The 23,644-nt window shown below is 49.7% G+C and overlaps 1 protein-coding gene across 11 annotated transcripts in view; it reads right to left on the bottom strand.

Moving 5' to 3' along the window:
- Window positions 1-2,133: 2,133 nt before the first annotated feature.
- The window catches only part of PPFIA3 (PTPRF interacting protein alpha 3), a 53,060-nt gene continuing 31,549 nt past the window's right edge, over window positions 2,134-23,644 (bottom strand). For 4 of the 11 annotated variants that reach the window (XM_081837612.1, XM_081837620.1, XM_081837622.1 and 1 more), the window contains 16 exons: window positions 23,248-23,447; window positions 21,512-21,734; window positions 20,157-20,323; window positions 19,189-19,334; window positions 16,777-16,870; window positions 15,790-15,871; window positions 14,466-14,666; window positions 14,266-14,328; window positions 12,260-12,286; window positions 10,709-10,884; window positions 9,274-9,371; window positions 8,950-9,125; window positions 7,523-7,591; window positions 7,254-7,425; window positions 5,647-5,721; window positions 2,134-3,898 (listed from right to left, as the gene is read on the bottom strand). In XM_081837612.1, coding sequence (XP_081693738.1) covers window positions 5,663-5,721; window positions 7,254-7,425; window positions 7,523-7,591; window positions 8,950-9,125; window positions 9,274-9,371; window positions 10,709-10,884; window positions 12,260-12,286; window positions 14,266-14,328; window positions 14,466-14,666; window positions 15,790-15,871; window positions 16,777-16,870; window positions 19,189-19,334; window positions 20,157-20,323; window positions 21,512-21,734; window positions 23,248-23,447 — 1,953 coding nt within the window. In that variant the 3' untranslated portion in view covers window positions 2,134-3,898; window positions 5,647-5,662. The remainder of the gene's footprint in view (window positions 3,899-5,646; window positions 5,722-7,253; window positions 7,426-7,522; window positions 7,592-8,949; window positions 9,126-9,273; window positions 9,372-10,708; window positions 10,885-12,259; window positions 12,287-14,265; window positions 14,329-14,465; window positions 14,667-15,789; window positions 15,872-16,776; window positions 16,871-19,188; window positions 19,335-20,156; window positions 20,324-21,511; window positions 21,735-23,247; window positions 23,448-23,644) is intronic. The other 7 variants (XM_081837616.1, XM_081837613.1, XM_081837614.1 and 4 more) reach the window with 5 other exon arrangements.

Raw genomic sequence — 23,644 nt, 5'->3', positions numbered from 1 at the left:
CTCCTTCCCTTGTTTGCAGTGGCGTAGCGTTGGGGTTGCAGGGGGGGCCAGCCGTACCGGGCGCAACATCTGGGGGTTAGGGTTAGGGGGCGCAAATCCACGGGTTAGGGGGTGCAAATTACTTGCCTTGCCCCGGGTGCTGACAACCCACGCTACGCCACTGCTTGTTTGTTCTCCATAGGATCTTGGATCCGTGCAAGGCCCTGGCAGGGGGATGGAGACACGCTGCAATGTGTTGTTGCCCCAATTATCCTGCAAATGCTCCCTAACTAAGCAGACCACACGTCCTTGATGCTACATGGACCCAGAAGACTTAGAATCATAGAATCATAGAGTTGGAAGAGACCACAAGGGCCACCGAGTCCAACCCCCTGCCAAGCAGGAAACACCATCAGAGCACTCCTGACATATGGTTGTCAAGCCTCTGCTTAAAGACCTCCAAAGAAGGAGACTCCACCACACTCCTTGGCCGCAAATTCCCCTGTCGAACAGCTCTTACTGTCAGGAAGTTCTTCCTAATGTTTAGGTGGAATCTTCTTTCTTGTAGTTTGGAACCATTGCTCCGTGTCCGCTTCTCTGGAGCAGCAGAAAACAACCTTTCTCCCTCCTCTATATATTTGAACATGGCTATCATATCACCCCTTAACCTCCTCTTCTCCAGGCTAAACATGCCCAGCTCCCTTAGCCGTTCCTCATAAGGCATCGTTTCCAGGCCTTTGACCATTTGAGTTTTTAACCGTTTTTAACAATGAGTTTTTAACAGTGTTGTGTAGCGGTTAGAGTGCTGGACTAGGACCAGAGATACCACAGTTCAAACCCCCCTTCAGCCATTAAACTCATTGGGTGACCAACCACAATCTCTCAGCTTAACCTACCTCACAGGGCTGTTGTGAGGATAAATTGAGGAGTGCAAGAACCACGTCTGCTATCTTGAGCTCGTTGGAGAAAAAAGTAGGATATAAATGCAAAACATTTTATTTCTGGGATCGTGGTGCTAGTATGTATATATGGGGGTGTATGCATACACTTTTAAAGAAGGGTTAAAACATTCATGGAGGATGGGTTTATCAGTAGCTATGGACACGGGTGGCGCTGTGGTCTAAACCACTGAGCCTAGGGCTTGCCAATCGGAAGGTCGGCAGCTCGAATCCCCGCAACTTGCTATGGATTGGGCAGACACAACCCAACCCCAGTAACTTCTCTTTATAGAAAACCTGGCAAAACACTCAACTTCCTTATGGACAGAGGAGTGGTTGCAAAGGGAGGGGCCTTTAAGGTGCAAAAAGCCTGGGGCGGATTTTTTTTTTATTTTTGCACAGCATATCTGTGTACCTTGGCAGTGGAGGCAATTTTCTGCTCCTGCGGTGATGCGGTTTCCAAGGGCACAATTTTATTTTTGTTTAAATCCAAATAGGAAAGGAAAAGCAGCTGTTCATTAAAAGGGGAGGAAATAAAGGTGTCTGTTCAGGAACACAGCGAGGAAAAGTCCAACCAAGTTTCCTGGGTGTTGTTGTTGTTGTTTGCACCCTCAGCTGTATCCTAAAATGGAACCCGTTCCTATAGACTCCAATGGGAGCCACTGAGAACTGAACCAAACTCCTGGCCACAAAACCCCATCTCAGGTTCTTTTTTGTTATAATGCAATCCTGTGGTTCAGTTATGGCAGCTGGAGGTAGGATACCAATCAAAGTTCATTAGGCAACCAAATGCAAATTGTAGCCAGGATTCGGGACACCCCCAAACGAGGGTAATATTGCACCAATGTCAGGATCGCACTGTTAAAAATCACAACGGTGGCGCGACCTTGGTGGCATTGCAGGGGCCCCAAATGTGGTTGCTACCAGGACTTACTTCTGAGTAGACAAATAGTTAGGGCTGCCCTGAATTCAACAGGTCTGATTCTCAGGCAAGTAGGGTTCGGATCGCAGTCTCAGCATTGTAGTGATTTCCCTCAGACTTTGGCTGGTCTCGCTAGAATATAGAAGATTTGGGGGTTTATAAAGACTGTGACAGAGAACGACATTTTGTGGGTGTTGCCCAGTAAGAGAGAGAGATCCTTCAGGCAGTGTTCCTTGTTGTTCAGAAGAGAGTGCTTGCTGTCGAATTAAACAAAAATCTGGAGATCCTAGAAAATCTTTTCAAACTTTTTTTTCTTTTTCTTTTTTTAAACATTTCCTATCACTCGCTCCACTGCGGCCCCACCATCCTCTCCCCCTCACCTTGAGGTAAACTGGAGTTGAGGCGAGCAGGAGATCTCTTCTGCACCACCTCCGCTTCCTGTTTGCCCCTCACAATCTCCCTGATAAGAATTATTTTTTAATTATTTTTTTGTCAAGGTTGTATTTTTTTCTTCTTCTTCTCCCCCACCCTCCCCACTTTCATGCAAAACAACCCCCTTTGGTTTGCCCCTCAGCCCCGCACACCCTCCCCAGGAAAAAACAAAACAAAACAAAAACAAAAAAGGCAGAAAATATAAACATCAAATGAAAATTATGGGCGTGCAGGGGGGAGGGGGTGGGGGGGAGAGAAGGACACATTATTAAATTAACAGAGAACTTGTAACGGCGGTCGAAAAAGAAATTCAATTTACACAAGATTCCACAGCACAGATATACACAGAAAATACAACTCTTATATTACAGTAGTCTTGGAGGGATGGGTGGGTGGGGGGTCTGTGTGCCATATTGTAAAAGTCCAGAGTTCAATTGCCCACCCCAGGCTGAGATCTCCCTCTTGCGGTTTGAGCATCTCAAACCTGAAATCCTGACTCCCTGCTCCTCTTAAGAGAAAGAAAGAAAAGAGCCCACCGTTGGCCAGGATACAGTTTTGTCCTACCACTGAGCCGGGATTATAGTGTGGATAGGTGTTGGGGTTTTTTTTTGGGGGGGGGGTGTCCCACCGCCCTCTCCATCTCACATCAAAATCCCAGGCCCTTCCTCTCAGAGGGAAAGGGAGCTGTATCTTGGTGGCCGGGCGAGAAAAAGAGGGAAGCTGTTTTTAAAAGGGGATTCGCCTGGGCCAAGATGCAGCCGCTTCTGGGGAAAGGCAGCGGCAAAGTATACAAGCGTCCCCAGCTCAGAGCTCTGCAATTCAAGTAGCTGCTGCGGGTGGGCCCTGGCTCTTTATCCGCCAGCGCTTCTCTTCACATTTCCCACCGTGAGTCGAGAGTCCGGAGCGGAGGGAGGGAAACCAGGCCCCCCTTGTACCTGCGCCACCACCCACCCTCCACCCTGTTCTCCCCGCTCTTGTTGAGAAGAGGGGCAGGAGAGTTAACGTGAGCAGCAACCTCGTCCCGGCAGCTGCGAGCTGGAACCAGGTACACCTTTGTAGCAGCAAGGCAGAAAAAAACCCAAAAGTAAAAAAAAAAGTGCCAATGGACTTTTAGCACCCTTAGGAGGGCAGGGAAAGGAGGGCAGGTGGGCTGGTCAGTCCGATCCGTGGCAACAGGAGGGCGATGCAAGATGCCCCCGCATCTACTGGGAATCAGGACAGGGAGAAGCTCAGGCTGCCGTGGAGGAGTGGGGTGGGCAGGGCTGGGCGTATATTTTCTTTCACATTCTTATGCCCCTGCCTGGAACGACAACAACAATAAATAGACACCAGAGGCAGAGGCCCGCAGATTTGGGGACGGGCCCCCTCCTCAGCTTGAGTCCTTCGAGGGTTTGCCAGAGAGCACAAGCCACTGCTGCTAGGAGGAAGGGGTGGGATGGGGGGAGCTCGTTCGTTCCCTCTCCTCCCCTCTCTCCAGCCTCCCCGCATGGTCCCGTTTTCTCCTTCTTTACAACAGCAGCGGCTCCTCGCAGTCTGGATTGGCGCACATGATGAGGAAGGGGCAGCGGTGGCGGGGAGTCCTCCTGTCCAAGGCGTGGTGGCGGCCAGATGCACTCGGGGGCGGCATCTGCGCGGAAGGAGAAGCGGCGTTATTGCCTCGGGGGCAGAGCAAATGGACATCTGTGCTACAGAAACAAAAACAGCAAGTTTCCTTTTCCTGAAGTAGCCACGAGGAACCCCTAGCCTGCAGGCCTAAGCCAACCGGCCCGCCCTCTCAATCCAGCCCCCCACCAACACGCTCCTGACGCTACTTCACCCTCGCTGACTCTGAGCACAATTCAAAGTGTTGGTGTTGACCTTTAAAGCCCTAAATGGCCTTGGCCCAGTATAGGAAGGAGTGTCTCCACCCCCATCGTTCTGCCTGGACGCTGAGGTCCAGTGCCGAGGGCCTTCGGCGGTTCCCTCACTGCGAGAAGCAAAGCTACAGGGAACCAGGCAGAGGGCCTTCTCGGTAGTGGCGCCCACCCTGTGGTACACCCTCCCATCAGATGTCAAGGAAATAAACAACTATAGGACTTTTAGAAGACATCTGAAGGCAGTCCTGTTCAGGGAAGTTTTTAATGTGTGACATTTTGATGTATTTTTAATCTTTGTTGGAAGCCGCCCACAGTGGCTGGGGAAACCTAGCCAGATGGGCGGGGTACAAATAATAAATTATTATTATTATTATTGCCATCGCCAGCCTGTTCCTCTCCTTCAACATTGTCCCAGCAGCTGCAAAATGGACTCTGGAGACAATTCTGGAAGAGGGGTGTTTTGTTACTTTATCAGATTTGCTTTTAGCACTCTTCCAAAGGACCTGTGGCACCACAGAATCACAGAATTGTAGAACTGTACAGTTGGAAGAGTCATCTAGCCCAACCCTCAGCAGTGCAGGAATCTCAACTAAAGCATCCCTGACAGATGGCCACCCAACCTCTGCTTAAAAACCTCCAAGGGAGGAGAGTCCACCTCCTCCCAAAGCAGCATGTTCTACTATTTATCAGCTCTTGCTGTCAGAAAGTTCTTCCAGATGTTTAGTTAGAATCTCCTCGGGTTACATACGCTTCAGGTTACAGACGCTTCAGGTTACAGACTCTGCTAACCCAGAAATAGTACCTCGGGTTAAGAACTTTGCTTCAGGATGAGAACAGAAATCACGCAGCAGTGGCAGGGCGGCGGCGGGAGGCCCCATTAGCTAAAGTGGTGTTTCAGGTTAAGAACAGTTCTCAAGAATGAATTAAGTTCTTAAACCGAGGTACCACTGTATGGACTTGTCCTCCACCCCCTTTATTCTCACAACAAGCCTCCAAGGCAGGTTAGGCTTGCCTGGGTGCTCTGGGACTGAGGAGAGACTTGAATCCAGGTCTCCCTGCTCTACATCGGATACGCTAAGTCAGGGGTCAGCAAACTTTTTCAGCAGGGGGCCGGTCCACTGTCCCTCAGACCTTGTGGGGGGCCGGACTATATTTTGAAGGGGGAAAAATGAACGAATTCCTATGCCCCACAAATAACCCAGAGATGCATTTTAAATAAATGCACACATTCTACTCATGTAAAAACACCGGGCAGGCCCCACAAATAACCCAGAGATGCATTTTAAATAAAAGGACACATTCTACTCATGTAAAAACATGCTGATTCCCGGACCGTCTGCAGGCCGGATTTAGAAGGCGATTGGGCCAGATCCAGGCCCTGAGACATAGTTTGCCTACCCATGCGCTAAGTGCTACACCACATTAGCTCTCGAGCACGAGACTCTGGTTCGGCACGTGTTGCTTTCACAGTACCCTGCAGGTATGTAGTCAGTGTCAAAGAGCAATAGCACATACTGACCTTAGTCATCTTGGCGTTAACAGGAGTACGTTCGCACTGACATACTGTCTGCCCGTTGGCTACCTAATGAGTTCCCTGTGAAAAGGACCAGGGTGGGGAGATGAAGGAAACAAAAAGCAAAAGAGATCAAATAAAACAGCCCTCACGCTCCTGAGCTTTCAAAGATCACTCACTGGCTGGCCACATGTACAGTACCTGGGTGTTTTGGCACAGGAAACTGTCCCCGCCCATCTCTTCTCCTACCACCCCACCCTGCACCGCTGAAAAGTACACCCTCCAACAGGTTTCCCACATGTAGGTTCGCCATATTCTGAAGAGCAAAAAAGGGGGTGCTATGACAAAAACACAAATTTCAAATACCCCTACTCCAGGCATAGGCATTTGGCCTACAACTCCCATGATCCCTAGCTAACAGGACCAGTGGTCAGGGATGATGGGTATTGTAGTCCAAAACATCTGGAGGGCCAAAGGTTGCCATGCCTGCCCCACTCTGTGTAGGCTATAGAAGCTGTGATATATTGCTGAGGGAGGCAGGAGAAGAGAAGAAGAAAGCAAGTCTTCAGCCACCAGTTATGTCTATGTCTCATCCAGAAAGTATAGCCAGAGACATTTTGGCAAATTTAACAAATCCACCTGGACGGAAATTTTACCCCTGAGAAAGAGGATGCGTCCTGGAAAAAGAGGACACATGGCAACCCTACGAGCACCAGTGACCTTGGTGACTCCAATGCAGCCTCCTGTTTCACACTTTGGTCCCGTTAAAATCAATGTCAAATCAAAGTCTCTGCCATTCCAGTGGAAATGAAGAATGGACTGTCAACAATTGGGATGTGGCTCTCTTAGAGCAGCTAATTGGGCTTGGAAAGGTAGCAAAAGGTGTTGCAAACCTGTTGTTGAAACCTGTTGTTGAAACCTGGTCTCCTTTCTTTTCATATGTAAGGGAAGGAGATAACAATTCTCTCCCACCAACTACTCAAATTTGTCTGCAGAGAGGCTATATTAACCACTAATGTCTTGAGAATATGCTTGAAATGGCACTAAAAACTCAGGGCAATTTTTGTGTGGAGATTATATAACTAGACTTGTATCCAGTCACTGTTAAAAGTTCTACTGAAATAAAAATTTCATTGCAAAAAAGAAGAAGAATGGGCCAACTTAGTTGGTGCTCAGTCCAGTGGTTACAACTGTAAGGTGCTAAATGCACCAGCCAGCTTTGCAAGTTGGGGTTATGGACCAAGGATTAGGAGGTACAGGGATAACAGTTTAGTAGTGAGTGACTCATTTTACACATGTTCACAAGCATTCTTCTCGCCTTCTGGCAGCCTGAAAATGCAGAGGGGGTGGTGGTGGAACGGACATTGCTGACAACAGCGAGTGCTTAATTTTGTCACTGTTTTTCTAATGTTCGTTTTATTTATATAGTGTAAACCTGAGGAGATTTATACTGAAAGACAGCGCAGGCATTTTAATATGCAAATAAATAAATAGCGGGGAAAGAAGCACAAGGCCTGCTTCTGCCGTTTTGCGCTATGGCTCATAACCCAGCTCTCCCCATACAAGGCCCCTGCGCTGGGGAAGAGGGTTTCTCCACACAGCGGCTCATGTACCCTCTGGCTGCATCTTACGAAGCTGCACCCCGGGTGAGGTAATGGAGGCCACGGAGGCTGTGCGGAAATTGGCCGGCAGCATCTCGGCCGAGTCGGGGCTGACACCGCGGAGATCTTTCTCCCGGAACATCTTCCGCCAAGATGGGGAACGACTGAAGGTCTTGGCACTGTCCTGTGAAGCAGAGAAAGAAGAATGCATAGGTGGACGCACAAAATAAAGGTTGGAATACGTCACCAAGCCAGAGGCTCTGGAAGGAGGAGATGCTCACCTCATCCAGCCGCCGGTCGGTTCCCATAGTGATGAGGTTCCCAAATTCCTTTTCCAACATCTGCCGAGCCTAAATTGAGAGAGAAAAAAGAAAGAAGTCCTTTCAGGCTTGACCCCTTGCAACTGCTCCACAAGGTACTGGTCTCCCTTGGCCCTTCTCTGCTCCCAAAGGATCAAGGAGAGGAGAGACAGAGTCTGGGGATCTAGTCAGCCAGGGCATTATGGTCCCATAGAGAAGGGGTGGGGAAGCTTTTACCCTCCAGGTGTTGCTGAACTCCAATTCCATCAGCCCCAGCAAGCACGGCCAATAGACCAGAGGTTATGGGAGTTGTAGTTCAGCAACAGAAGAAGGACAGGGCGTGTGCCACTACCCAGAAGACCCTCTGCCTGGTTCCCTGAAACTTCATTTCTCGCAGGGAGGGAACTGCCAGAAGGCCATCCCAGCTGGACAATGGGGATGGAGACACTCCTTCAGGTATACTGGGCCGAGGCAGTTTAGGGCTTTAAAAGTCAGCAACAAGACTTTGAATTTTTTAATATATAATATTTTCTATTTGCTTTTCTGTTATGTCTTGCCATCAATACGTACTCTGTTACATTTAAGCATTAAAAAAAACATAAATGTAAAACATGGACATATAATAATGGCTGTTGGGATACTGCCGGGGAGACGGGGGCGTTCGGCAGGCCCCCAGCTGGCTCTAGCCACCGGCTTGCAGCCGGGCGAAATCCGGTACAGCATCAATCAGCGACACGAGCCTCAGATACGTTTAGAGACTCAGGACGCTCTTATCAGCAGTGTGAATAACTTCTCACAACGGAAGTGGCGGACAGAGACATGTGTAAGCATTATATACAGGCGTTTATTCAGCATAGTTCAGGAACAAATGAAAAACATGTCTGCTTCCCTTTGTGTCCAGCAAACAGGAACATAGCAAAAGCAATATATAAACGGAAGTTCCCAGCAGACTGTGCTGGAAGTAAACAGGCATGTGACACACAATAGTTATGCCTGATCCTTTTAAGGTGGAACAGAACTATATCCTAACATATCCAAATTCCTCCAGGTTGTTTAATCCTGATATATCTTTACTTTTACTTCCCTCCCACTCTTTCTGAGACTTTGAATTGTGCTCGGAAACGTATTGGGAGCCAATGTAGATCCTTTAGGACAGGTGTTCCCCATATCTGCCACAGAGACTGATGATGAGGGACCGTGTGTGTGTGTGTGTGTGTGTGTGTGTGTCCCTCTTAAGTCAGGGTGACCCACTTGCCACACTGAAGGCACCTAAGAGAGGTCCAAGGCCAGGTAAAGCCAGGGCTCCGGGATTTACCCCTGCACGAGGCACCCTTAATTTTGCCTCGTGCCTCAGGCTCCCCCTCAGTCCTCCCCTTCCCTCATCCGGCCTTCCCAGGCCTGCTCCTCACCTGTGTGTTCTGGGTAGGGATCTGCAGCAGCAGAGCCAAATCGTTGCAATCAAAGGTGTCATCCAGGGCCAGGAGGGCCCCGTGCACCCCGCTTTCGATCAGGTTGTTGGCAAACTCCTTCAGCCCAATCATTTGCACCCAGCACATCACACGCTCATTGGACCACACCATCACATCTGGAAGGGGGGGGCGAAGAGGAGGCAGGCTTAGCAGCAAGCTCAGTCCCGCACACCCCACAATCCGTTTGTCGCTGTCCCAATTTACACTATTTGTAGACACCGCCTGAGGATGACCCCGGGCCTTTGCTTCCTGCTGCACGCCTACCTTTGATTTGGTTCTGGCTCTCTTCCCGTCTTCTCTCCAGTTCCTTCCGGTCATAGTTCAGCCGCTTCAGGCACATGATCCCATAATGGAGGCTCACCCTGAGACAGATAGAAGCGGAGGTTACACCTGAGATATAAGTGGAGTGGCTAAGACAGGGCTAGCTCCGGGTTCGAGGGGGCCCCTTTACTGGACTCCTTCCTGTGTTGGTGGGTGATGGTGGGTTCATCTGGTGGCAGCGGCAGCAACATTCTGTTCAGTACTGTGTACAACGGAACAGGGAGTCCCCATTTAAATTTCCCACAATGCCCCTGACACATCCTTGCTCTAGGGGATTGTGGGAAATGAAAATGGCGGCTCCCACACCTGGCTGACCATTACTGTTTTGGGTGCTGAAGTGCCACAGGCATCAGCTGGGGCCTTGTTAGCCACCCGTGGGTGCCACATGCCGATTCCAGATCTGGACTATGCGTGGGCAAATTCTTGGTTCAAATTTAGCTTCTTGTCAAATGCTCAGAGAATCCCATTGAAAGCTTCCAAGCTTAAGGTTTTAACGCAGAAGACAGAAAACGATTTGGGAGGTGGGCACTTTGGTGCTTGTTTATCACTATTCTCAACACCCTCGCCCTTCCCAGAATCCCCTGCAGCGAGTGTGTGGAGCCATTACAGGAAGCGTTATTCGCAACAATGGCTGCTCTTTCATACAGGAGTAGGCCCTCGCTCCTGAGCAAACAGGTGCAGGACTGCTCTGTAAAACTACCTTTTCAATGTGGATGCACACATCTTATCTGTAGAAGTGTGATGGCCTGGGATTCGGACTCGGAGGCTGAACCTGAGGAATCCCAGCCTGCACAGGAGTCGCTGCCTCCAGAACCAGCTGAGCCGGGGCTGGGGCTTGAGCCTGAAGGGTCCTCACCTGTGCTGGATCCTCAGGTGCAGGCATCAGCTGAGCCTGCTCTGGCTCCTGAGGTGATGGAGGACCCATTGCCTGCAGGTGCTCCACTCTCAGTCCCATCAGAGGAAGCTGAGGTTGCCTCTGGGTCCGGTAACCCTCCAGCCTCTTCTGAGCTGCAGAGGCTCAGGGCAGAGAGGTGGAGGGAACTAAGTTCCCGCAGGAGGTGTGCTCGCCTCCAGGCCAGGAGAGGCGAGTCACCTGTGGACCAGGGCCGCCCTATGCCTCGGGGCAGATAAAAGCCAGCCAGTCCCAGGTTGTGGGAGCAACATTGTTGGTAGCCTGTTCCTGCCTGCACCCTGTCCTGCTCTCCTGCCAGAGTTCCTGACCTCACCCGACTCCCTGCCTTGGACCCAGCTTCAGCTTTGACGGACAGCCTCCATACCGCACCCCCAACCTCAGACTGGATTCGGACCTCGCTGCATGGTTAACCCTTGGGACCAGCACAAGAAGGTTCAGTCAAGCCCTTGGGTTCCCCTTCTTCACCTGTGGAAGCTGTCCACCATCTTGAGCTGGCCCCGCAGTTCCTTCTTGTTGAGGTGGTCCAGCATCCGAGCATCGACGAGCGACTCCATGAAATAGCTGCGGTACTGGGGCAAGCCCAGGCTGGGCAGCCAGTCGTTCCCCACCCACTCGTGGTTCATGTCACCGTATGCCAGGATCTTGGGAAACAGAGAAGGGAGGAAGACCGTGTGAGTGAGAGGGAGGTGCGCACACACAAACACACTATGTATGTTTTGGGTTTTGAGCAATTAGCGATGCTTGTTTAATTAACACAGTTACAAACCTTTCCCCAATCCCCCTCACCTCTCTCAGAACAACCCTTCCTTCTGAATTCTGTGCATCTACTGTATTGTATTTATTTAGTTACTGCATTTATAAGCTGCCTTTCTTTCATGGAACCAATAAGCTGAGATCTTTGGGTGAAGGGTGGTATATTATTATTATTATTATTATTATTATTATTATTATTATTATTATTATTGCTGTTGCTGTTAATAATGTCCCTTAGGGAGTCTCCCAAGCCAGATACTTTACTGGACCTAGACCTGCCCAGCTTCAGCAAAGTTGCTGCGCACGTCCTTAGCATTAGTTTTCCCATTTCAGGACAAAATGGAACCAGGAATTTAAAAAATGCAAACTTTCGGGGAGGTGGATGGGTAGGAAAGCAGCAAAAAGCCCATCAGGCCCTCCTCTCTCCACTCTAAAAATGGGGAAACTAAAATTTCTTCTCACTTGCTCTTCAAATCCATTGGTTCTCTGATCCGCTTTCTTTTTCAGCTTATAGACTTAGTGGACGTTACAGTGCAATGAAGGTAGCAGATCCCTGAGCAACAGACATTAGTGCTTTCCCTAAATTCCAGTGTGATTCCCGGAGAGCGGAACATGCCCCTCTTTCTTGCGACAAGATGGCGTGGGTTCTGGGCACTGTTGGAACTTGCGCATCTCAGCCCAGGGCAGATGGGCAAGTTCCCCTTTCACCCATTCCCCAAAGCAGAGTATTATGTGTCCTGGATTCCCCCACCTTTTCCCCCATCCCTGGTGGTGTGTGAAGCAGCTCTCGCGCCATCTCATCACAGATGGCCTCTTCCAGAAAGCATAGAAAGAGCAGGCGGATACTTGCAATACAATGAGAGGGACAAAAGAAAGGAAAGGGTGCAAACAGATCTGTAATGCTCTTTCTCTGTCCCAAAACGCAGCCATCCCGGATTAAATAGACATGGAACACAGGGCACCTGTGCTAATAATATTGTTCAAACAAAACATCGCACAGAACATCCTTAAATGTGTTATACAATGGGAAGTCCTTTTGGTTTAAGGGGAGACGGCCATTGAATTCAGTGGAACTGTTGGTTTTGCTACAGACTGAAACAGAAGAATCTACACAATGGGAGAACCACCCATTCTCTTGAAGTATTGCAGATTCCCCCAGCCCTACGCTCTCCAATAACAACAAACAACCCGCACCCCCTCCTCTTCCACAGACAAGTAGGCATGCAAGGACAGAGAGGGCTATTGTGCAGATCCCTCTCATACCTGCTCCCAGCTGATTTCTTTTGTCTCCTGGATAGAGGTTAAATGGAAAGCAGGAAGGAAAGCAGAAAGGAATTGTTAAGACAGGGTTAAACACAGTTTGCTTGCACATGTGACCACTGACAGCTCAGAGTTAAGAATTTCTCACTTGATCTCAGATCAGGCCTACTCTGCACATGCAGAAGAATGAACTGGAGTCTTCATTTGGCAGAATAGGTTACATCACTTAAAATACAGCTTGGATCATATTTTGGGATCATTCTGTTTGTTCACAACACACATACACGCCACCATCTCCCTACAAGCAGAAACCTAGCACATGGTGCGCTAACCTTTGACCTGCAAGCTGCCTTTATTTAAAAAGCACACCCAAGCATTAAAAGTGGCATCCTGCAACATGAAATGACTATGGACTTTTCTGATCTGTCCACCCGCTGGATTTGTACCAGAAATAAGCTAGAGTGCCATCGTCAAGCACCCTTCACCTGCCTCTATATGCATGAAGGAAGCACAGAGCCCACCTTTGCAAAAACAACAGAAGGAGAGAAAGGGATACAGTGGTGCCCCGCAGGACGAATGCCTCGCAAGACGGAAAACCCGCTAGACAGAAGGGTTTTCCGTTTTGGAGGTGCTTTGCAAAACGAATTTCCTATGGGCTTGCTTCGCGAGACGAAAATGTCTTGCGAGTTCCTGCGGGTTTTTTTCCTCTCCCCTCCCTTTTCTAAGCCGCTAAGCCGCTTATCAGCTGATCCGCTAAGCCGCTTATCAGCTGATCCGCTAAGCCGCTAATAGCGCTAATCCGCTAATCTGCTAATGGGCTTGCTTTGCAAGACGAAAAAACCGCAAGACGAAGAGACTCGCGGAACGGATTCTTTTCGTCTTGCGAGGCACCACTGTAAATAGCGTCCGCTTGCAAGAAGGACCCAGCAAGTCCCCAGAGAAATAGGCAAGCGCCATCTTCTGACCTCCCAGGTGCATACAAGCGCCATCATATGCCCACACAGGGCATTAGTTGAGGTGAGCCTCTTGCCTCAAGCGGCAGGTGGAAGAGGCAGCAGATTGGTGCCCTCACCTAACCTGTCTGCTTCTACTGCCTGCCTAGCTGCTCACCACCTTTTTGCTGGCCGGCCAGCCAGCTGCAAAGCAGCCACCATCTCCAGCTCTGCAGCTGCTCTCCTTGGGACTCTTAGAGTGTTGCCGCCGCCCAGCCACTGCAGCAAAGGAGCTCCCAGGCTGCTAAAGTGCCGTCCGTGTCACTCAGCTGCGTCTTAACATGAGGAAGGGGCCTTCCTCAGAGCGAGGCATGTGTGGGCAAGGTGGCCTTGGGGAGCGCCTGCTCTGAAGCTTTTCAACAGTCTTTGCTGCCACAAACGTGGCAGCGGCGCAGGCGTTCTCCCAAGGCTGCCTTGCTTACAATGCCCCACTCAGAGGAAGGGTCCACAGAGTTCCTTGGAGCGAGATGACCCCAAAGGCAGCAGACAGCAGAGGAAGCTGCATGGGAAGACCTTGGTAATATGTCACCCTGTACAAAGCCAACATTGGATGCCCTCTCCACAGCCCTCGCGGCACTGGCTTAAACGTGTTCCAGGCTTGGGGGGGGGAGGCGCAAGGCTCTGGCAGGGTCCTAGAGCCCTCATTGCTCCTTCCCAAAGCCTGGTACACTTTCTTGGCTTTGGGAAGGAGGTAGAAGGGCTCTAGGGTCCTGTCAGAGCCTTCACGCCATCTTCTTCCCAAAGCCGGGCAAGCATTTATCGGGCTTTGAGAAGGCGCCCGCCTCAGCTTCATACCCAGTGCCACCACAATGCCCTAAACACCGCCTCTGGAAGGAGGAGGAGGGAGAGGCAACTGCAGGAAAGAGAAGAAGAGGAAGCAGTTTTGGTGGCTAAGGTCAGTGCAGAGGAAGAAGGCCGCTGCTAGTCTTGCCCGCTGCTCAGGAACAGCAAGGTAAGATCCTGGAACAGGGAAACAAGTGGGCACGAAGGAAGCATGCGCACAGCTGCGCCACTTACTGGCTTTGTTGTGGCGGTGAGAGATTCCATCTCTTCATGCGTCATCCACACATTCCCAGTAGACTAGCAAGAGCAGCAGCAAAAGAAAGGAGATGGCTATCAGTATTATTATTATTATTTAATGAAAGAAACTGTTCCAACTTCACTGGTCTCGGCTCCTCCGACAGAAGGGGCGACTGAAGAAGCAGGCCCTCACTCACCGTGCGGGAAGTGGCGGGGGCCGAGGGGCTGGTCAGCGACACCATCTCCTGAATGGCCAGTCGCAGCTTGAGCCGGTGCAACGGGTTGCTGATGCCAATTTCCCGCTGGATTTCTGTGTCCGACAGGTTGGCCATAATGGCACCGCTCTTCACGTTGGCGCGGCAGGCAGCCACGTACCAGGCTGGCATGCCGACCCACAGCTGTCGAGAGCAAACGGGAGGGGAAAGGTAGTTAAGGAGAGGCCATGCAGCTCTGGGGAAAGCAGAACTCCTAAAATCTCTCTTCTTTTGCTCTGTTTGAGATCCCCACAGCTCCCCTTCTAGCAAAGGTCTGCCTTTAAGAAACAAAGTTAAGAAAATAACTGACCTACTAAGCACCAAAACTAGCAATGGCATCATCATCATCATTAAAAAGGCAGGTGCGGGAGTCCTGGCTAAACTCACCTATTTTGACCCTACCAGGGGCTCAGTCTGAATTGTGCTCAACACACCAACTGCTTGCTCTAAAATTGCTAATCATGTAAAGAGTACACCCAGTTTGGCCCTACTGAAAAATACAGGCAGCAACCATTTTGGGCGTGTCCAATTGATGGGCCATCGCCGCATTGATTTTGGACCCAAAAGAATGCAAGAGTGGGAGTGGGGTGGAACGGGAGCGGGGCAGAATGGAGCGTGCTCATACATGCTCTACCAACACGCATGGGGGCTGGGAACAGAACCCCCATGCAAAATGGTCGCAGCCTGTACAATACTTGGAAGTTGCAAGTGATCTTTTTAAAAACGTAAATGCCATGCGCTGGAGGAGAGGAGAGAGGGAAATCAGGAATGGGACTGGAGGCAGGCGAGCATCCAGACTTTCCTTATGTGCTGCAGTCCCGACAACTGCCCCCCACCCAATGGCGGAGCTTCATGCTCCAGCACCAGGGCAGAGAGCAGACAGGGTGGCGCTGGTGCACATCCCAGGGGCGTGGCACGCTGCCTGCAGGGGAGGCGATGGCACCCCACCAGGATCGTGCTGCCGGGGGCTGTCTGCTCCTCCCGCACTCCTCTTCCTCCACCAGTGCCCACCCCCAGCAGTTATTTGGCTATATCTCTTTGTGGAGTGTATCTGTTCAGTGGCAAAGCAGGGTTTGCCACCATGCAGCATGGGAATAAGGCCTTCGGCCATGCTTTAACTGGTGTCCAAAAGATTCTGCTGGGACTGGGGCTGGGGCTGTTTTTCACTTTGCGTCCCATGATTAAACATCTGCCTTCTCTGCCCCATCCACATAGCTCAGTTTAAATTCTCCTTGCTGCAGCCCGCATTCCCTTCCCTCCTCATTACCTCCAGCCACGAGACAACAGTGGGCCCGTCCCAGGCAGCGAAGGGCAGGCCTTGCCGGCAAGCTTCTTCTAACAGCTCATGCCTGTGAGAAAGAGAAATAAGAAGATCTGAAAATCCAAGGGGTGTCTACATCCAATTATATATTCTCTATTGGTTGTCCCACATGGCTCAGACCTACGGCCTGTATGTACCCAGAGCTGTGTGTTCCATATTGTTTGAACTTCTGTTGCTTGACAAAGACTTTTAAAATTATTTTACTGGGCATTTTAAGGAACTTTTTCTATTATGAGTTTTAACTGGATTTTCTCTACAGCATCTTTTTTGGGGAAAATATTATTGTGCGCTGCTTCAAAACCATGGTCTTAAGAGAGAGAGATAAACATGGATGAAACAACAATAAAAATAATTAACTACAAATCCCCCTTTTCCCAAATCCAGCCATCAACGCAAATGTGCTTGGATGCTCAAAGCGTTCCTTTTGGAATTTTAAAAGTTCGACATTACAGTAGTCGTAACTTGGATCTCAAACGCCTTGGCCCCAGAACAAATCAGCTCCTGAACTATCGAAACCCGGAAGTGAGTGTTCTGGTTTTTGAACGATTTTTGGAAGCTGAATGTCCGACAGGGCTTCCACAGCTTCCGAATGGCTGCAGGAGTTTCCTGCAGCCAATCAGAAGCCGCGCTTTGGTTTTCAAACATTTCGGAAGTCGAACGGACTTCTGGAACGGATTCCGTTCAACTTCCGAGGTACGACTGTACAGTCCTTGTTCATCAGCACAACAAGCCCAAGTGAAAACTTACACTCATGCTCAATTCACAGGCAGGAAGCTGAGGGGGCAGGTGTGTGGCGTGTTTGTGACTCATCCACAAACCAGCGCAACCAGGTCTCGCAATCCCATGTCCTGAGAAGCTCTTCCCCCTGCTAATCTCCCACCCCTTTGCCCTACCCCTGCCACCTGCAGCCAGTTACCCCTGCCCACGTCTCACTTCTTTTTGTTCCTACGGTCTTTGTCCACTGGTCCCGACAGTTTGGAAAGGCCCAGGGGATCTGCAGGCGACATCTCGTCTGACGGTGTCCCAGCTAGGGAGAAAGATGGGCAAGTTACGAACAGAGAATGGCATCCGGACCCTAGACCATCTGCTCTGGTAATCTCCATCATGAGGGCAGTAGCCGCATTCAGGCATTCCCAGTGACTCATGCGAGAGAGCTGGGGTGGCGAAGGTGAATGTGCTAGTTCTGCCCTATACCCCAAACCGCTGTTGTTGCCCCCAAGTTGGAGGGATGACATCTGTCACAGGGAGCCTTTCCAGCTCATGTGGGTTCCCCTGTGTGTTCTAGAACCCTGATTTCCAAGGGTTCTAAATGGCATGGGGGCAGTGGCATAGCATGGGGGCACAGAGGTGGTTGCACCAGGTGCAAAATGTCAACATTCGGTACTGCCTCAATGCAGCTGTGTGCTTCTGTCATTGGGCTCTGTTGAGAACAGCTTCTCCATGTGAACCAGAAGGGACTTGGAAAAGAGCCAAGAGCATCGGATAGAAGATCACCAGGATGAAGTTGATGGACTATACGGACTATACGGAACTGGCGGAAATGACTGGCAGAATCCGAGATCAGGGAGAAGAGTCGGCGGAAGAAGACTGGAAAAAGTTTAAAGATTATTTACGGAAATACTGTAAATTTAATGAATGTTAGAAAAATGTTGGAATGAAGTTATATGGCTTTAGTAGAAATGTTATAAGGAATTAAGTATAAATAGATTAATAGAGTATTAAAGATGAATGTTAGAAAAATGTTGGAATGAAGTTATACGGCTTTAGTAGAAATGTTATAAGGAATTAAGTATAAACAGATTAATAGAGTATTAAAGGGAAAATAAGGTTAGAATGTGCTAAGATAATTATAGGATAGAAAACAGAGGAAGATGGAAAGGAATTGCTGAAACAATTAATAGAAGTGGAATACAAAAAGGGAGGTGTGAGGAGGTCGTGGAAATAAGATATGGAAATTATTTGATGTGCTTTAAATTGTTTTTGTTTTGTTTTGTTAGTTTAATGTGTTAGTGTTATGTAGTGTTTGTGTATTGTACTGTATTGTTTTTGTTTTTTGTAGTGTTTAAATTGTTGGAAAAGTAATAAATATTATTTTTAAAAAAAACAAAACAGAAAGTGACCTCTTCAGACAATGGAATGACTCTTCTTTTCGTACCCCTGCGGCTGTGATGTCCAGGGCGATGTGGACGCTGTTAGGCAGTTGAATGCACATGCGTACTCCATCCATTTCCTTCCACTCTCTGTGCAGCCCCGGGGCACTGGCAACCCATGCTACACCACTGCACAGGGGGTGGAATTACAGGAATGTTCTCCACTTAAGAAGTTATCCCTCCAACTTGAGGACAGGGATGGTCAGTGGTGACAATGGTGAAGCACACGCAGAACTAGCACGCTCACCTCTGCTCTCTCTCACTGCCTGAGAGATTTAGAAGACCTGAACAGGGCTAGTATTTCTGAGTGTTCTGGCACAAGCAGCATCAAAAGCCAGAGGGAGCTGCAACTATGGGACAGAGGAACCCTGGACATTTTTGCTACCATCAGTGCCAAGGTTTTTTGGGGTCCAGAGGCAAGAGATGCATCAGTGGGCAGAATGGGGTTGCTATGAACAAGCAGTTCCCTCCACCTGCCAAGTCCTGTTGTGTTGCTCTCGGCTAAGGCCCTTTGCATGACATAGAGGTTGTGTGCAAGTATGGTCCCTTATGACATGGAAGACTCTTGAAGAGTTCATAGACAGTGTGAATCTCTCCTGAGCTCCTCCAGAAGCCTTGTGCAAAGGAACAGCATCCTTCTCCTCCTATCTGCGATGAGATGATTATTTGGAAAGGGCCCCAGGGACTGGGATTGAGACCTACAGAACAGCGGCTCTCACAAGCGAAGCCCAGCTCAGAAGGCCACAATGCTTATCCAGGCCTGGCATGTGCCCCAAAAACTGTGGAATTTTTGGAGCCAGGCACTGGATTCAAAAAAATTGAGGGCTAGAAACTTAAAGGATTCTATAATAAGCGCACAAGTAGAGGTTACTGAGGAGCAACATTCTTGTGGGGAGACAGAGGAGCAAGACGTCTCTTTGCTAGTTCTTAATACTGATAGTTGGAACAGCCAGGTTCCATAGCAGGCAAGGCTGCAATCAGCCTTAGCTGGCCAGCAGGGTCAGTGGTTAGTGATGATGGGAGATGCGACCCAGCAACACTGGGAAGGCTACCCACAGGTTCCTGATGCCTGGTTCCACAGGGACATGTGAAATAATTCTTTTTTGAAGGGAAAGGCAGGAAGTGGATGTGAACGGCGGACAGGAGGGCGGGGGAACGACAACAGAACTGAGGCTCTGGGTTGGGAAAGGCATACCAAGCGAGGGGGACTCACGGCCCAACTGTCCCAGCCTCCCTTTCTCCTTCTTGCCAAAGAGACGCCCGATGGAAGATTTGATGCTCTTCTTCTTGGTGGATTTGTGCAAGGAGTCCTGGCTGCTGTTGGTGGCATCGGACCCCATGCTGTGACAACAATGGAAGGAGGTGGGTGGAGAGAGAGAGAGGGGGGGGGGGAGATGGACAATATAAGAAAGGGATTATTTTTAAATAAGAAAGGCTTGCTCCTCCAGAGAGGCTCCTACCCTAAAATGAGAACCTAAAAGAAGATCTTCCTCCCTGTCAGTTGGCCTCATCACTCCAACCCCTGCTAAGCACAATCCATCAAAAGAGGTGTGCTTTTACCTGGCGCCAAAACCACATTAATGAGAGAAATACTTTATTGTCACTTGTATACAGTGAGATTACACGAGCACCCCCCACTCAGCTCTCTTAGTCTTAATTCCCCTCGTTTACTGACGCACACCCACCAAACCTGAAAGTTAGTTGCCCTGTTGTTATCTTTTCATTCAGCAGCCTAGCAGCCCACAGATAGCTGTTCTTTACCCTGTTGGTGCGACTAATCATGCTTCTATATCTTCTGCCTGAGGGCAGGTGAATCATCCCTGAAAATTTTCCTCACTCTCCTGAGGTAACGTTATTCCGCTATTTCATCCAGCGGATTCACGGGACAGCCCATAATAATAATAATAATAATAATAATAATAATAATAATAATGGTGCCAGGTGGACCTCACTGGGAAGAGCATTCCACAAGGAAGAGAGCCACAACTGAAAAGGCTCTCTCCTTCATTGCCCCCCCCCCCAAAAAACCTCCATGAGAGGGGGGAACCTGGAGGAAGACCTCAGAGGAAGACCAAAGGCTCCAGTTATGTTCACACTGGTAGAAGTGGCCTGAATAATATGTTAAAAGATCCCTATTGTCCTGTCCCACCCCTTGCAACCTACCTGGTTCTCAGGTCCCTCCCATCTTCCAGGGATCCAGCCTGCAGAGCTAAGGCTTGGGTCATGCGCTCAAGACGCATCGTGCGGGGGGTGGAGGGAGCCGGGGGCTCGCACAAGGCCAGGGCTTTCTCCTCGGACCCTCGCCCCTCTTCCTTGGCAACGTGGTTCTGCTGGGAGGGGAAAGAGGCAGAAAGAAAGAGACTAAGGAAAAAGGGAAGGCTGCCACTCTGGGAATCTCTCAAGCCAAGAGAGGCTGACAACTTTATGACCCTCCCAACCTGATAACTCCAGCAACCAACCAAAGCACTTGAGGAATCTGTGTGCGGCCCTGACTACCTGAGCACCTGATTCTGCCTCAGCGGCCTGCTGCAAACATTATGGAGTCCACTCATCCACTCACCCTCACTTTCCTAATCTCGTTCCTACTCATGTCCATAACGAATGAGCAGGCCCACTGGACATAGCTGTCAACTTACAGATTTGAAAATAAGGGACCAGAAGCCTCGAAAATAAGGGATTGGCAGCCAGAATAAGGGATTTTCAGGGCACAGGTATGTTCAGCTTCTGAGCCCCTCCGAGCGAAAGGCAGAAAGCCCAGCCAGCAGCCAAAATGAAGCCTCAAGCGATGTTCCCACAGCGCAGCAACCCGGTAAAGAGGATGCAGCAAGGAAAACCACCGTCACCTCTCCGCTGGGAAGCGCTGAGCAAAGGCGAGCCCCAGGCAACACGGCCGATTTGATCAGCACAAGGCATGCAAGCTCCACCCCCCAGTCGTTCTTAGACTCCTTATTGGGTGAGCAACGCAGCCAAGCAACACAGTTGGAGCCTCCCTCCTCCCTGGCCGGCAGGGAGAGAGGGAGAGGAGCTGCTTCCTTTGAAACCCGGGAAATTTAAGGGACATCATCAGTAAGGGACAGCAGCGGGACACAGCGCTGGGATAAGGGAGTTTCCCACCAAATAAGGGACAGTTGACAGCTATGCCACTGGACCACCCTGTTTCCTACAATGACCACCCAGATACCTCCAGGAAGCCCACAACTCGTTCGGTCAGCCGCCACCCAGGCATCTATTATTCTGAGGCACACAACCCCTGGGTGGGCTTCATTTTCGGACACCTTTAATTGAAGAATTACTGGCAGAAAGGCCCAGAAGACCCTCAACCTGAGGCCTTGAAGGGCTGCTCTGCTGAAACCATACTGGACCAGATGAACCAATCATTTGCGAACGAGGGGCTTCCATGTGCTCATTTAAGAATAAACACACACAACACAAAGATTCCTGAGGGAAAATCTTTCAAAACTGAAAGCAAGAAGAAGCGGACAGGGCCCACCATGTCCCTGGCCCACCTCCCAACACACCATTTTTTCTCCATCGCGAGCAGGGCTGTGGGGCGCCAAGCGGGGAGTAGAATGGCCGCTGCTGGGGGGAGACGGGCTGGCCAGAGTGGAACTGGTGACAGAGGGAGGGATAGAAGTGCCCGAGCGGTAGCGTCCCAGGGACCCGTCCAAGCTGGCGCTGGTCACCCGGCTCTCAATTTCCTCTGCCCGCTGTTCTGTGGATTCCTTTTCCTCCTGGATCAGCCTTGCAAGGAGAGCAGAGGGGGAAAGCGTGAGCAATATTGGGGTAATCACGGCCATTTGTTCTCTCTCTTTGTACCTTGCCCTTTTCGAAATCTTCACTCAGTAAACAAAGTGGATCTGAATACCTTTTGCTTCATTTATTGTGCTTTCCTAATCCAGTTTCCCAAATAAATTTGCAATCATGAGTTCTAGAAACTTACTGCTTTCTCAGCCTTTGCTGCTGCTCTGTGTGTGTGTGTGTGTGTGTGTGTGTGTGTGTGTGTGTATAGGGACCCCTGACCATTAGGTCCAATCGTGACCGACTCTGGGGTTGCGGCGCTCATCTCGCTTTATTGGCCAAGGGAGCCGGCATACAGCTTCCGGGTCATGTGGCCAGCATGACTAAGCCGCTTCTGGCAAACCAGAGCAGCACACGGAAACGGCGTTTACCTTCCCGCCTATTTATCTACTTGCACTGGCATGCTTTCAAACTGCTAGGCTGGCAGGAGCAGGGACTGAGTAACGGGAGCTCACCCCGTTGCAGGGATTCGAACCGCCGACTTTCTGATCAGCAAGTCCTAGGCTCTGTGGTTTAATCCACAGCACCACCCACGTCCCCTGTGTGTGTGTGTGTATATATATATGTATATATATGTGTGTGTATATATATATATATATAGTGCTTGCCAAATTCAGCACCGGATAGGAAATTCAATGCTTGCCAACAATGCGCAGGTACAGAAGAGGCACGCAAAACCAGCTACAACTGAACAAGTAAACAAGGCACTATTAACTGTCCATAAAGACAGAACAACTTGCAGTGTATCAGTAATCTACGTTAAGATGACCTGAATAATGTGCGTTTTAAACAAAAAATCAAAACTTCTAGGTTGTATCCAGACTAAGTTACTTGCCCTGAGGTCCCACTGAAATCAATATGAAAAGTTAGTTGTCATGACTAACAAGCCTCATCGATTTCCTGAACACCAAATCAACTCTGTCTGAATCAAATGCCCTAAATTTAGGAATAAACAAGGCATTATCACAGACCCTCCCCAAGTGTCCCTATTTTCCAGGGACAGCCCCGGATTTACAGAAGCCATCCCAGTTTCTGAATTGATCCCAGAATGTCCCACTTTACCTTAGGATGTTCCTATCTTCATCAGAGAAATGTTGGAGGGTATCTCCCCGAGCCAAGCAGATAAGTAACTATGCATGCTTTAGAAGACATCTGAAAGCAGCCCTGACTAGGGAAGTTTATTAATGTTTAATGTTCTATTGTTTTTATATATGTTGGAAGCAACCCAGAGTGGCTGGGGTAACCCAGTCAAATGGGCAGGGTATAAATAATAACATTATTGTTGTTGTTGTTGTTGTTGTTGTTGTTGTTGTTGTGGAGGAATAGGACGTCCCTATTTTCACTGGAGAAATGTTGGAGGGTATGCAATTATCTATGTTCAATGACAGGAATGCAAAGAGGTGCATCATGGGAAAATACTTGCGCAGGCTTGCTGCAAAGGGCCGAGACAACTCACTTGATTTCTTTGTTGATGGCTTCCAGCTGCTCCTGTAGCATAATGGCCAAGGTTTGCACATCAGCCTGCCCACTGGGGGAGAGCAGGTCGGCTGAGCTGAAGAGAGGATCACGCTCGTCTTCATCCGAGCCATCCAAGCCGCCTTCGAAAGGGCCTCCAGCTGCCTGTTGAGCGCGTTCCCACTCCTGAGAGGGTTCCACCTGCAGAGGAAAAGCAAGAAGAAGGGGAATGGAGGGCGTGTGGTCCATTTGCCCCGTAACATATTTGGATATACACCAGAGAGAACAACAAAACCCCTCAAAGGCAGCACAGACTTCAGTTGGGTGGTGATGGGACCATGGTTGCTATGGAAACCAAGGCCCTCGTCTCGCCTCGCCCCCTGCCCTGATTCCTGGCA

The sequence above is a fragment of the Podarcis erhardii genome (genome assembly GCF_964252035.2).
Source record: "Podarcis erhardii genome assembly, chromosome: 13".
Classification (NCBI taxonomy): Eukaryota; Metazoa; Chordata; class Lepidosauria; order Squamata; family Lacertidae; genus Podarcis; species Podarcis erhardii.
Note: the sequence above shows the minus strand (reverse complement) of the source record. Positions and strands in the feature narration are given on the sequence as shown.